The sequence below is a fragment of the Dermacentor albipictus genome, chromosome 7, assembly GCF_038994185.2.
Source record: "Dermacentor albipictus isolate Rhodes 1998 colony chromosome 7, USDA_Dalb.pri_finalv2, whole genome shotgun sequence".
Lineage (NCBI taxonomy): Eukaryota > Metazoa > Arthropoda > Arachnida > Ixodida > Ixodidae > Dermacentor > Dermacentor albipictus.
In genome coordinates, this window is record NC_091827.1 from 101,865,195 (window position 1) to 101,879,302 (window position 14,108).

At 45.5% G+C, this 14,108-nt stretch overlaps 2 protein-coding genes across 2 annotated transcripts in view; one reads left to right on the forward strand and one right to left on the reverse strand.

Annotated features, from left to right (window-relative positions):
- LOC135917211 (uncharacterized) overlaps window positions 1-14,108 on the forward strand; it is a 94,886-nt gene that overhangs the window by 17,191 nt on the left and 63,587 nt on the right. The gene's annotated exons all lie outside the window — the stretch shown is intronic.
- Window positions 1-14,108, reverse strand: part of LOC135917207 (endothelin-converting enzyme 2-like) — a 52,271-nt gene that overhangs the window by 11,943 nt on the left and 26,220 nt on the right. The window contains exon 3 of the mRNA XM_065450728.2: window positions 5,566-5,916. Coding sequence (XP_065306800.2) covers window positions 5,566-5,916 — 351 coding nt within the window. The remainder of the gene's footprint in view (window positions 1-5,565; window positions 5,917-14,108) is intronic.

Below are 14,108 nucleotides of genomic sequence, written 5' to 3' on the forward strand. Positions count from 1 at the left end.
TTCACACATGAAGCAAAAATTATTCACTGCAAAACTATTACGCACGGAACACCTAAATTCGACTGTTGTGCATACAATCAAAACAACAAACAGTACACTCAGCTCGGCTCCTTGTGGTCACACAAGTTTGGACATTTTACGCAAGTCCTGGCCTTTTTCAACGTGCTTGCGCTTCAACTGACGGCAGTATTGACGCATACGAAGGCTTATATAATAATGGAGTAGCTTGGCGAGAATGTCCTCCCTGTGGATAGTACAAGGGAAAGTGAAAGTGAACTTCTCTAGTACAGCATCAATTGTTTTGTCGTAGGCATCTCCCAGATTTGCGTATTTAGAGAAATGTTCTTCAGCTTCCATGAAAAGCCGATAGAGGTGCATGTTAGGGTGCGTGAGTCTGCCCCTTGTTTTGCAATTAACAAGCTCAGCTTCGGGCACCTTTGACGAGCCTTTCTGACCCTCCACTGCTTTCTTGCACGTAGTGCAGGAGGTCTGATTGAAAATTTTCCTGGATACAAACCCTGTAACAAAAAAATATATACACTCAACAACACTTGCATCGTTATTATCATACTCAAACACTTCATCGCACTCCCAGCTCCCTTCGTCGATTAGGCCGTCGAGCCGCTCTTTCAGCTGGTCCAGCTTGTTCAGTTCCTTCGATGCCGAGCTGTTATATGCGTTCTTTAAGTCAGCCAAGGTCACAACGCCGTACTGTTCTTTCTCGGAAGCTGAACAGTTACCAAACCGCGGTGGCTTCAGGAGGGAGTAAAGCGACAGCATACGGTACAGTTGCAAGAACGTTGGGAAAGTTGGATGTTCGTTTTGGCCACCCGCTTGTCGAATAACACCAAAAAAACATTCCAACGGGTCCTGATTCACTTTTCCGGTCAGGACATACCTGAAATCGCACTTTTTCAACAGGAAGATTGACAGCTCACGAGCAGATTTGAGCGTCACCCTTAATCCTTCCGCAGTTGACCGGCTTAGGAAGAGATCTTGAGGAATTTCTCCTTTTGTAACTTCTTCCTCCCATTCGTCAAGCCAATCAGAGGCTCTCTCAAGAACTTTAAAATCATTGCAGTCTATAGTCAGACCTTCTCCTGGAAACCGCCGGTTCAGGGCATCAAATAAGTTGTTCATAAAGATTGTGAACTCAACGGTCGGTTCGACATTAACCAGCCGAGGTGCTCCTCTGCGTTCGTAAAACAGAATTCCTTTTGCTACGGAATTGCTGAAAATTTGCGTTGCCAATTTCACTCTCATTTTAAGCATGTTAGAAGGATTAACATGGTTGTACGTCAATTTTGGGCATACTCTCAGCTCAGTTGCGTTTTTGGTGTCTGCTACAAACAGGGCGTCGTAGCAAGACCATTTAATGAACTTTCCGGATTTCTTCAACACTTTTTTGTCATACAGACGATTGCGTATGCACTTGAAGAGATGAGGTGCGTCTGCGAACGCATGCACCTTTCGTGATGTATCCAGTGGGTGCTCAAAGGCATTTACAACATGCCCCAGAGCACCGCTGATTCCAAGCTGTCTCCACATTGCTCTATTAGTAGAGGCGCCATCACAAACAACACCATCAACTAAAAGGCCCGCTTCTTCTAAGTGTACAATGCATTGAAGCAGTAGCTGTGCTAGGAGCGTCCCTTTCGTAGGTCCCTTGGAGGCAAACACAGTCACTGGCTGCAAGTATTTTTCTCCGAACGGTGCGAAGGCGAAAACGAGCCCGTGATCAGCCGGCTCATTGCTTTGGCTGTTATTCTCACCAAAGTCAACAAGCCCGGCATATGTCAGTGTTCGTGAGTTCACCGTGATCTCCTTTCTAACTTGAATCTCGTCAAGAATGAGGATCCCTCTTCGTTGAAATGCTGGTTTCGGGGCAACTTTCATTTTAAGGGCCTTAAAAAACGCTTCGTCGAAACCACACTTCAGCCCCACTAGGCTGATGTACTTCCTGATAGTGGAAACGCATGGCAGAGGTAATATGGCATTGCTGCGCAGAAAAGAGTATGCCGCAGGGCTTCGGATGTTTAGCAAAAGGCACAGCAGCAGCCAGTCGTCAGTGTACCTTCTGTTCTGCTTCGTCGTGCATTTAGCTGCAGCAATGCACTCCTTTACAAGAAGCAACTGTGCTGCAGGTAAATCAACACTTTCTAGCTTCTCTGCGAGCCCTTCCTCTTTCACTTTTGCGAATTCTTGCTGGCAGTTTTTCAGCTGATTCATAAGTAATTTGTTTCGTGCTAAAAGTCGTGCTCGAGGCCGCAGTACAGTGGCTTTTGCATGGCGCAATGCGTTGATTCTTTCAAGTTGGGCTGACGGTACACCTTTCCTCACAGCAGAAAGCCTGATCCGTTGAAGCGGTACCTTTTGTTTTGCCCTTGCCATTTGGCGATCAGCATGCAATTGCAGTGTTTTGTGGAGGCCACTGCATGGCCGACATATGCCACCTGCAGGTGATAATAACGGGCATTTGTTATGTCTCCACTTTTTTTCGTTGTCCACATAAGCACATTCTGGCAGCACAGACGAAAAGCTTTTTAAACTTGGTCCGCCGCAGCAAACGTTCGCATTGTCAAAAGTTCTTACCATGCTCTCAAGTTCAGATGTTGAGACAGACGGGCTGATTCCTATTGCTGTGCAGTCGACTGGCCTGTCGAAAATGTAGGCTTGGACCGCCATGTCTGAGTTTACGTGCAAAGACTTCTTATTAAATATACAGCAGCTTCCGTCACTGTACACTATGCGAGCATCAATGACCAGAACGCCTTTGATCCCCTCTTCATCGATCCGATGTACTGCCCACGATGACCTTGGTAAGCACATGTTCGCTGCGAAGTCGAATAAGTACTCGAATGAAGAGTGGTTTAAAGCTTCAATGCCATCGCTGTTTTCCTCTTCGTGGCTTGTGGCTGCGGTCTTGCACGCTTCCACACCATGTGATGAACCCTCAGATATGCTGGTGTAATTCGGGGGAAGCACAGAAGTTGCTGCAGGTTTCTCTATCCGCTTCACTCTTTTTCTAGGACTATTGATCTTCTTGGTAAGGTAACTCGGTGCTCCTTCGAAAATTGAAGGCACAGCGTCCTTTGTTAGGCCGGCTCTTCTATTCCCTGACATCACAACGTGACCATCTATTTCAGAGGACCACGTTTTTAGAATAAAATGAGGAGCAAAGTGTTTCTCACACACACGGTCCGTCCGCTGCAGCACGCGATCTTTGCGCGGGATTGCTCTTCTCCATGCCGCCAACCTGGCGTCGTCATTCGGTGGCTTGAAAAGTGATAACTTTTCCGCACAAGACTTGTAGCCTGTCTTACAAAACGGCACGAAGCACTTCCCCATGTCATCAGTGGATCAGCAACAAACACGACCCACACAAAGGCGACATCCGGACGGGAAGAGGCGCCTAACAGCCGCTACGCGGGCAATACGAAGGGCGCACGTGCGCACTGAAGCTCCCTAGCGGGCAACAGTTTGGTGCGCCCTCTCTTGAACTGCCGGCTAACTACTGCACTATCCTCCCGGCGCGGAGCGGTACCTCTCCCTTTCCGTTCGCTCAACTATCCTACTCTTACACCGTGGTCTAGAGTGTTAGTTTCACCCTTTAGCATTGGTTTTTAGTTGGTCATCTCCGCTTTATATAGTGCCTATAAATTCGTCTTTTCACTTCTTCCGCAAGCCGCCAGTTACCCTCATTACAAATATCTAAGTGGCGATATTAGCACGGCTGGAACCTTCGTCTTTCATTGAAGAACATACTCCCTTTCTCTCTGTCTAGAACCATTATACGGACAATTTTTGCCCGCTAATGAAATATTGCAGCATAATGTGTATTACAAAATCAATCTTACCGGCTTTTATCTGGACGCATCACGCTTTCTCTGGCCCCAGCGGGTACAGAAGCACGCTTCATCGCTAAAGACAACGGCCCGCCAGTTAAAGCCTGCTTTTTATGACGGCTGAATGAAGCCTGCCACGGATGGTTTGCGTGGAAACGTGTAATTCAAGAATTGACTGCAAGTCTGCTACCGGAATGATGACCTCGCAAATTGAGGATAATATTGCAGAATAGCTAGTATCACGCGCCGAGCCGGGTGATTCTCGGCGTTTTTTTTTTGTTTTTACGCGGAGCTACATCGCCGACAGCGGTTCTAACAGCTAAAACAGCTATTGTAGGCGCGGCGACGGAGAAGAAACGAAAATGCAAGGCAGGTGCGTCGTTCAGAACGCTCATGCTCAGACATGGCCTATCTATCTAAAACGAATTATCTATAGATGTCAACTGTGCAGTCCCTAGCGTAATAGAGTTTCCTCGAGTAATTACTAGAGGGAACTATGGCGCTGTCATGGTTCCCTCTATGACAAGTTGCCACCATGGAAATGATGGGAAGTACATGGATTTGTCTGATCTTCGTGCTTCCGGATTCAGACGTTCTTGTGACTTTGTTTATAACACTTTATATAGCCTCATCGTCGTAAATTTCAGAGCAATATATACTTCTCTAAGTGCAGAAGACGCTGCGAACAGGCACAATCTCTATTAATTGCAACGGCTGAGCCTGTCGAGGTGACCAAGTCAAAGTGCGCCAAGCTTGCCCGCGATAAATTCATAAGGGCTTTTATGTCGCTTGTCGATGCATACGTTCGTGGCGTAATGGCCTCTGTACAGGATGTCCCTTGTTCGAGTCCTGCCAACGCACAATTTCAACAATGCTTGTTTAATTGCTTATTAGGCACTACTTCATAGAAAATGACGATTTTACGAAGTCGCTGAGCCGTCTGAAGCCAGAAGGGCGAAGTTGAGGCGAATCCATGTACAGCCCGTAATTCCCATGCTGACTGAACCGCCCAGATTGCAGCTCCCTAGACGCTAGCACCACCGTTCCTTCTAGTATTTATTGTACGAAACTCTATGCCCACTGTGACGCTCCGGCATGCACTCTAGACAGGCGTGGTGACTTCTTTACGTGTCTCTTGTTACGGTACGAAGAAAAACAAAAACACGCAGACATGCGGTTTGTATGCTTTACACTGTCTCTAAACTTCATGTATTGAAGCCACAGATTAAACAAACGATTGATGTTGCCTTGAATAATTATCGAAGTCACATGTCACTGCGAATGGCGTCACAACACTAGTACGTAGGCGCACTAGTGCGATTGCTGTCGACTCTCCGACAGGGAATGCGGCAGCCGCGAGGAGAAGTGCAAATGGAGTTCGGTTTAAAAATTAAGCTCTTTCCGCCGGTGCGTAGGGATGTAATACTTAGCAGACATGGTCCTAAGCACGCATTGTATGAACTGCGCTTCTCAACACAAAATGGCCAGACCTGGTGAGGGCCCCTTTAAAATGACAAGTCCGGCAAGTCGCACGCTCTATAAACTTGTATGATGACGGATGAACAGCGCTAAGCAGCACCTTCTTTGCGCGGTTGAATCTGCCGCCATAGTCCCCAATAAGTATATAAGGAGGCATAGTTATAACGTGGCTCCAGCTATTCGGTCTCGTAGAATCATTGTTACTTAGCCAATGGCAGACAATGGGAACCTTTGCACCCACCTGCGGCACGTTTAAGGCGTCCAATGTGCGCGTCACAGACTCCAGCCCCTGCGCGACGAGTAGCTCGTAGGTGCTGAACTCGTTCTCGCGCCTCCATCCGTCGCACACGAACTGCGTGAAGCTGTCGCAGGGCCGCACCGACTGGTTCAGCGAGCGGCCCAGCCGCCGGCCGTACTCGTGGCACTCGTGCGTGTGGCACACCCGCACAGTGGGGGTCCCCTTGGCGCCCCACAGGAGATGGACGAGGAAGGCGAGCACGACCGCGCTGAGCACGACGGCCACGACAGCCAGAAGCAAAAGGCAGAACCAGCGTGGAGGTGGCCAACCGCAGCGCATCTCTGCGCCGGATTTCTAAAGCACACGAAATAAACGGTCGGAAGTGGCTGCGTATAATTACAGTTCCATCTATTGCCGAAGGATGCCAAGATTTGAAAGACTTCCAAGGATTTCAAGGCCAAACACGACGTGAAACGCCTTTTCCATTGAGGTAAATGAAGTTCCTTGAAAATTTTTTTGTTCATTTTGTTTTACTCTAGCTCCCACGAATAGTTATTCGACCCCCCCCCTCCCCCCCCTTAGAAACTACTTCCCATAGCATAACTACCCTTTGGGGAAAAACAGTTGAAAGTTCAACGAAGTTCCTGAAACTTTATTCGGAGGATCACCGGACGTAGGGAAGACCTCTACCTCCAGAAAATCACAGTTTCAATCGGACTACTGTGACACCTGTTTTTAATAAGCATATACTTAGTGTACTTCGGTTGATGCCTGCAACAAGTTTTGACAATGTCGTGCTCGTTCTGAAACACGTCCCTGTTTACTTAGTCGTGCTAGGTGACTTAATAGTGATTCGAAGCAATACTTGGCGAGATCTTTGGAAGTCTTCGTCGACAAAGTGCTTTCAACGTACTCATGTGTTATTATCTCACAATTGGATCTTCCTGTAGTACTATATGCAAGTCTTTCATTGGTTCCGAAAGCAACTGCCGACCAATGCAGACGGCATGGTAAAATGAGGTCAGCGACACTACCGGCTGGTGGCACGCTACAGTGGCACGGCGTCGGTACCGCTGTGCTGTGGAGAAGGCAACCACAAAGCTATATTGCCGCCAACATGGTAGTGTTTCTTTCGTTGAGTAATGAAAATAAAAGAGCCCGCGTAATAAGATCTAGCAGCGCTTGAAATTAGTTAGCGTCCTAATTACGTCCGGAAGCATTTATTAGAGGATCACGATACCTCAATAGTGATGCGCGAAACGTCAGGTTAATGCCCGCGAGGGTGAAGGTTCTATGTTTGAAAGCCATTGCCACAAGCTGAAAATAGGGCCACGTGTCCTCACATTCTGTCATACTCTGCTATCTTCATTGCTGAACAGCTTCAGGAAAGCACTGCTTGGGCACGAGTCATCTAATCCCTATATTTAACCGTCTTTTTGCTCGCAGGGCTTATATGAGGGACTTCCAGGTGGCGCACGCAATAGTTGAAGTCGTGCTCAGTGGATTTTGACGGCTGTTCGGCACGACGGCATGGGGCCTGCGCGTCCCCACTTATATAAACAAGCACGCACTCATACTGACTGCTGAGAAACCAACTTCAAGCTAGGGAACGATATTATATACAGCGCCGACTCTCTCTCTTTGTGGAAGAGAGTCACAACTTCAGAAGCTGGTTGCAATCGCTAGGCTTTTTTTTTTGTACACTGAAAAACTAGTTTCACAACTCTCGTCTCTCTCCTGTCGTGGCGGTTGCCGCTCCCATATCAGCGGGGAGAGCAAGCGCGGAGTGTACATTGACTCATAAACTGCCACAACAGCTTGTGAAACACGTACGCTTGAGAAAAAGCACCAACACTTAGGGGTTCCGAGAAAGGTCGTAGAAAAACGAAAGCGTGATTCAGTGACTTCATCATTTCGCAATACTTATAGCTGCATTTGCGCTGGTTTCCGCGGTTCTTTCATTCGACTCAGGTGGGATTCACAAGTTTGAAGAACTGGCACGACGGACGTCCTCTTGCTCGTAAATGACTACTCGCATCTTTTTCCGGTGTATGATCGTGCGAACGTTAATTTGTGGGAATAACTTTTTGTGCGAAAAACTTATTTCACTGCTCATTTAGGTGCGCCGACTGGCTGTATGTTTTTCTCGTGGTGTTGGCTTTACTTATGGCGCTCGCTGGGGCCAACTTATTGCCTTATGCTAATTTATGCGTGACAGACGGCAGCACATTCCAGTTTTTACAGTTACGTGAGCCTTACAAGTGCAGTTTCTGCCCCGGAATAACAGCTGGCGAAATTTCTGGGCTCTCAATAGACGTTCTAAAAAGGTTTGACAACATGCCGCAATACAGCAGAGACGCACAGCTGGACGACTCTGTATCATTGTCACGTAGTAATGACGGCAAAGAACACAGCAGCTATAGCGTGAATGAAGAAACTTTTTTGGGGCGAACCTGGGTCCACAAAAAGCAGGCTGCACTTAAAGCACAACGGAAGCGGCGAACACAGTCAGCGATCGTCGAAAATCGAATCTGCCGGTCAAGCGCCTCGGCTTTTATACACGAGCCATCGAACGTTCCGGAGTAATCAATCGTGCCCGCGTGTCTTCCAGAAAGTTCTCCACCATTCGCGTCGCGCATACACGCAGAGATTACGCAAGATTCGGCGACAACAGACAGCGGATAGAACCATCGATAACATTCATTCCGGAAACTTCCGATACATGCAGGCGCGTCCCGCGCTGAGTGATAGCATTTGTCAGACGATGAAAAGCGCTTACCCGTCCAACAAGTCCACGTGTCAATAGCATGCATGTCAGAGACTAGTAGCAATCCACGAATAAACGTGAGGTGTCAGTCATGAACGCCTAGGCAGCTTCACTCACGGGACTAATATCAAGGTGATTGCTAGGCAGGTCACGCAGTTTGTAGAGCAGACACCTGTGCTGTATCGAAGTAACAAACTAGTACACACCCAATTCCTGGGCTGGTGATGCAATGCCTAGAGAATGTAGTTTGCGGCCTATTGAAGGAATGGACTAATCTCAAATTAATTTCTGAGTATGTCATTCAATGCCTAGAGAAAGTAGTCGGTGGTCTAGTACTGAAGTAACTGAATGTGTTCCAAGGAAAGATAAACGACGTCGCGGGCGGCGGAAGGTTCAGGAAAACTGCTGTGACAGGGTCGGGGGCATGCCGGGTGCGCAGACATGGGTAATAGGAGGTTGATTGACGACGCCTCAATCCTGCAGTAGACACAAATTAGGCTGACCAATGCCAGCCTAGAGGGACGAGTAATCAGTGTTCGTTAGAAAACTGGCCGAATAATCGTACAGATGAGGAAATATTACTGAGTGGCCATTCAAAATTTCCCGAATTTCTGCCGCTAAAATTGCTCGATGCATTTACAACAATGTTCAAGCACAAGCTACGCGTTGTAAAGCTATCACTCGTGAAAGCTGTACGTGTGTACGAAGGCGGTTAAAACAATCGTGAAACATGCAAAAACTTGTCACCAAGGCGTCATTGAGCGTAAGAAGATTTGGTGCCCCCCCTTGCTGAAATAGGCTCATCTCACACAAGAGACGCACTGTATGAAAAATTTTAGAACCTCTATGTGGCTCATGTTGTCTTAAAGCAATAATATTTATCTATCTTGTGCATATACAAGATATTCTCTGTTCTTCTAATAAAGAGCCCTCTCTCTCTCTCTCTCTATCTTGTGCAAACTTTGTGTTTTTTATGCTGCTTCAGGTACTTTAGGCTTGACGTAACGTTCCTGGCACCAAGTTCGGCAGTGGTGCGGCACGGTCACGCGGATTGACTTTCCTGCTTTTTGCAGCTTAACTACACGGTAGCTGGAGGCTGCATCGACAGCTTGTTTTCAGCGCTGGACAAGGCTGCACTGCCTAGGGGTGGATCCTAATCTGCCAAGAAAGAAATTGTCATCGCCGACTGCTGTCAGCCTGGACCTGCTACCGAGCATGCGCCGACATCACCCCCACCTGGATCAATTATAGAAGGACCCTGCTACTGCCGACGACGCTTAGTTCGGCAGTGGTGCGACACTGTCACGCGCATTGACTTTCCTGCTTTTTGCAGGTAAGCAAAGTCTTCTGTACGTGTTTTTCACGCCTATTTCCTTCCGCACCGCTGCCGAACACAGCTGTTGTACTGGTCGTTGCTCATTTTTATGTGTGTGTGTTACCAGTTTTCAGGTGTGTTACCAGCTTCCCTTTTTAAGAAATGCCGCCCTCGAAGGGAAAGCGCCAGGATACAGACGACCTCGACAGTTCACGACAAGAGTTGTTTAATTTCAGAAAGGAAGTTCTTGCTGAATTCAAAGCGCTTAAGGAAAGTGTTCAGTATTGTATCGATACCTGTGATACAGTGGCTGAATGTCGCAGGGATGTCAAAGAACTTATAAAAGAAACTAAGTTACTGAAGACTAGCAACCAAGCCCTTCAGGAGGAAAACCGCAGGCTAACTGACCGAATCGAAGACCTCGAACGCTATTCTCGAGCAAACAACATTGAAATTAAGGGCGTCCCTACAGACTGAGCCATTTGAAGCCGTCGCGAACTTGGCTAAGTTTATCGGTGACGCTGTGACCGAAAGTGACATTGATGTTTGTCATAAGTTACCAACCGCAACGGGAAATGAAAAAAAACATTATCGTGGGTTCGTGAGGCGAGAAAAGCGTAATCCAGTCCTTGCGAAAGCAAAGGAAATTCGGATCACGACAGCTGTGCTGGGGCAAGGGAAAGCGAGTGCCGTGTACATAAACGAGCATCTCACCCGAAAAAGCAAGCAGATGCTTGGCGCTACAACAGCAAAAAAGAGGCAGGTGGGGTGGAAGCACGTATAGGCCAAAGACGGGAAAGTCTTCACACGTCGAGAAGATGGCTCCCCTGTGCTTCGGCTCATCAGCCTCGATGCCGTACAGCTCATGACAAACAATGCTGAAGAGCCGTGATAAGCCTATCGGAGCAATCTATTTCAATCCCAAGCTTACATCTTATTTTCTTGTTGCGCGCAGATGGCTGTTGCGCCGAAAAACCTAAAAAACACTGCGAAACGAAAACTCCCCGACCTTCCTTCATCTTAATGCGCGATCATTGGAAAATAAGCATGACATATATAAATTTGCTCATTGATTCTACTGATGTTCACTTTGGCGCCATAATGGTCTCTGAAACCATTTACTCGTACTGGTTATGAAACCTTCGTACTAAACCGTCCGCAACGTCGGGGTGGTGGCGTGTTGCTGTTAGTTAGTCGCGCTCACGACGTGCAAGTTCTGAAGGAATTCTCCGCCTCAAATGATAATTTTGAAATGTTAACTGTGCATAACGGCTCCAGGATTATATCAGTGGTCTACCGGCCTCTTAACGCTCGGTGTCAAGTTTTTCTTGATTTTTTTAGGAAATGTTAGAATTCATGTCGCAAAACAAATATGTACTATTTCTCAGCGGTGACCAGAGCATAGATTCGCTATCTGTTTCCAGCATTAGTAGTGATCTTCAGTCAATTCTCACATGTAGTGGATTTAAAAATGTTAGAAATGAACCAACCCGCATCATTGATAGAACATCGAGTCTACTTGATCTGTTTATCACAAATGCAGACTGTGAAATTGTGTCAAGTGGAACACTTATGTGCGATATTAGCGACCATTTTACTGTCTTTGCTTTTATTTCTGATGGAAATGAAGAAAAGCGTGAACGTAGCAGTCCCATGCATACGCGGGATATTACAGATCGTTCCCTTCATGCTTTTCGAATGGAAGTCCAGATTCATGATTGGAGCCACGTTCTATCGTGTACCGACGCAGATAGCATGTACGAAGCGTTCATTGTGGATTTTAACACTATATACAAAAAACATTTTCCACATATCGTAATCAGAAAATGGAAGAACTCTCGAAAACCTTGGATAAACATTTATATTTAGAAGCAGATGAATTTGAAAAACCGCCTGTGCTGGGAATTTGTGAAAACCAAAGACATTGACAAATTTAAGGCCTTCAAGGTGTTTAGAAATAAGCTCAACGCTGAACTAAATGCCGCGAAAAAAAAAGAGTATTACCAAGCCTATTTTAAAGATATGGTTACCAACTGAGCTCTGTTTTGGAAGCGACTGTCGACTGTCGTCATTCGTCTGTCTTGTAAAACAGACGAATGTTTCTAATGTTAACAGCATGCTGTTGAACGACCGCGTTGTCCGCGGAGCAGATCTTTAAAATGATTTCAATGATCATTTCATAGCTGTTGGAGAGCCTACAAGCTGCAACAGAACATGCGTACCCTCGATACATAAAACAGCACAAGTTTCTGGTAGTATGGCGTTTTTTCCCACAAGTGAAAATGAAGTTAGAAATGTGTTTTATAGCCTAAAGAATTCCAAATCACATGATGTAAATGATGTGCAAGTCAGGCCAGTCAAATTTGTTATAGACATAATTGCGCCCATTTTCGCTGAAATCCACAACTTATGCTTACAAAAGAGCTGCTTTCCGAAGGAGATGCAGATTGCAAAAGTTGTAGCTATCCACAAAGGTGGAAATAAAAACGACCCAAATAATTTTAGGCCGATTGCCATTTCGCCTGTCTTTTCGAAGGGCTTAGAAAAAATCCTACACAAGCAATTGTATGGTTTCTTAGACAAACACTCGCTCATCTCGACATCACAGTATGGTTTTCTCAAAGGCAAGTCAACGGAATTGTCTTTACTAACACAAAAAGAATTTATAGCTGCAGCGTTTGATGCAAAAGAACTAGTCTTAGGTATATATTTAGATTTCACGAAAGCATTCGATACTTTTCATCATATTACACTTTCAGCTAAGCTTGAACAGCACGGAGTACGTGGTCATGCAAACGAGCTTTTGTTTTTGTATCTGCAACATGGGTGTCAGTACGTTTGCTATAATCATTCAAACTCAAAAATAAAACCTATCCCACATGGTGTGCCACAAGGGAGCATTCTCGTACTACTTTTCGTCGTTTACATGAACGATCTTTTTTCGACCGCTGAAAGTATCAAATTGATAGGATATGCAGACGATATCACCATTTTTTTCAGGGGCACAAATCCGGACACTCTCGTTAATTATGCAAACATTGTGCTCCAGGATATCGCAAATTGGTGTGATAGAAGCTATCTAAGACTTAGTGGTAAAAAAAAACGCAAGCGATCATGTTTCGCCCAAAGCATAAGGCCCTGAATCTTGAAGACAGGTTGTATTTAAAAAGTGAGGAAATTAAAATTTTAAACGACGTTAAAACACTAGGAGGTATATTTTCAAAAAATATGATTTGGAACAAGCACGTGGAATCTCTTTGCGGAAAGCTAAACAGAATAACGGGACTGTTACATAGACACCGACATGTCTTTCCTACCACTGTGAAACGAACTGTATATAACTCACCTAGTCTGGGCAACGACATCAAAACAAAACATCGCTGAACTAAAATTATGTCAAAAATGGGCAATTCGCGCTGTAGCTAATCTTCCCTCCAAAGAACACACGTCTAAGTATTTTTAAGAATGCAAAATAATGCCGGTTGAATTCATTTATTCATTTCGTCTAGCATGCCTGTACAGAACAACGTTGAGAAGGGGAAGTGCTGATTATGTAAATTTGTTTAACCTGAATCGTCACGAAATTCCCTATACCACGACACATTCCGACAATTGGTTAGCAAGCTTTTGTCGTACAAATTATGGACAGCAATCTGCGTCCTACCGCATAGCTGATGTACTAAACACCCTAACTACAAGTGGATTAAACCCGGATACTATGTCTCCTCGTTCTTTTTTCACTTATTTCCTCGCGCAAAATCCCGCTGTGTGATTCCTGTACTTGTATTTGATTATTGTATACATATTATTACGTACATTGGTATTGGTGTACATTAGTATTAGTGTATGTATATGTGAATGTATGCACATATGCGCATGTCGTCTATGTATATGGAGTTTGATGCATCTGATGTATTCAATTTTGTTTTCATTTTTTAGCTGCATTGTAACAGCTTATTTTCTGAAATTGTTTCGTATGTAGCTCTCTTTTCTTCATATTTTTTGTTGTTCTGCACACAAAAAAATTACTGCCTGTACGTCGATGTTACTATTTTTTTTCTTAACATTTCCTGTAAAGTGCCTTGACCTATCTACCTATAGTACTGCTGCACACGGTCGAATCGTACCATAGGGGGCCGGGCTTGGTCAAACTGCAGTAATGCAGCTTTTTCCCGCCACCCCGTTTCTCTCTTTGTTGAGAGATGAAATAAAACTTTGATTTGATTTGAAGTATGTGGCGTGAAGGACTAAAAATGAAAATACACCAATATGGATGACCATAATTGCTCTGGTACAAGATAACCATCCATAATTGTATTTTTTATTTGAAAAGGGAGCCTTACAAACTTCAATGGATTTGCTGTCGTAGAAATTCCCTAGCATGGGAGCAACCTGCAGCAGCACTCAAACATTACACTTTCAGACAATCTTAACAGACGCAAGTGGTGTAGCAACGCAGCAAGT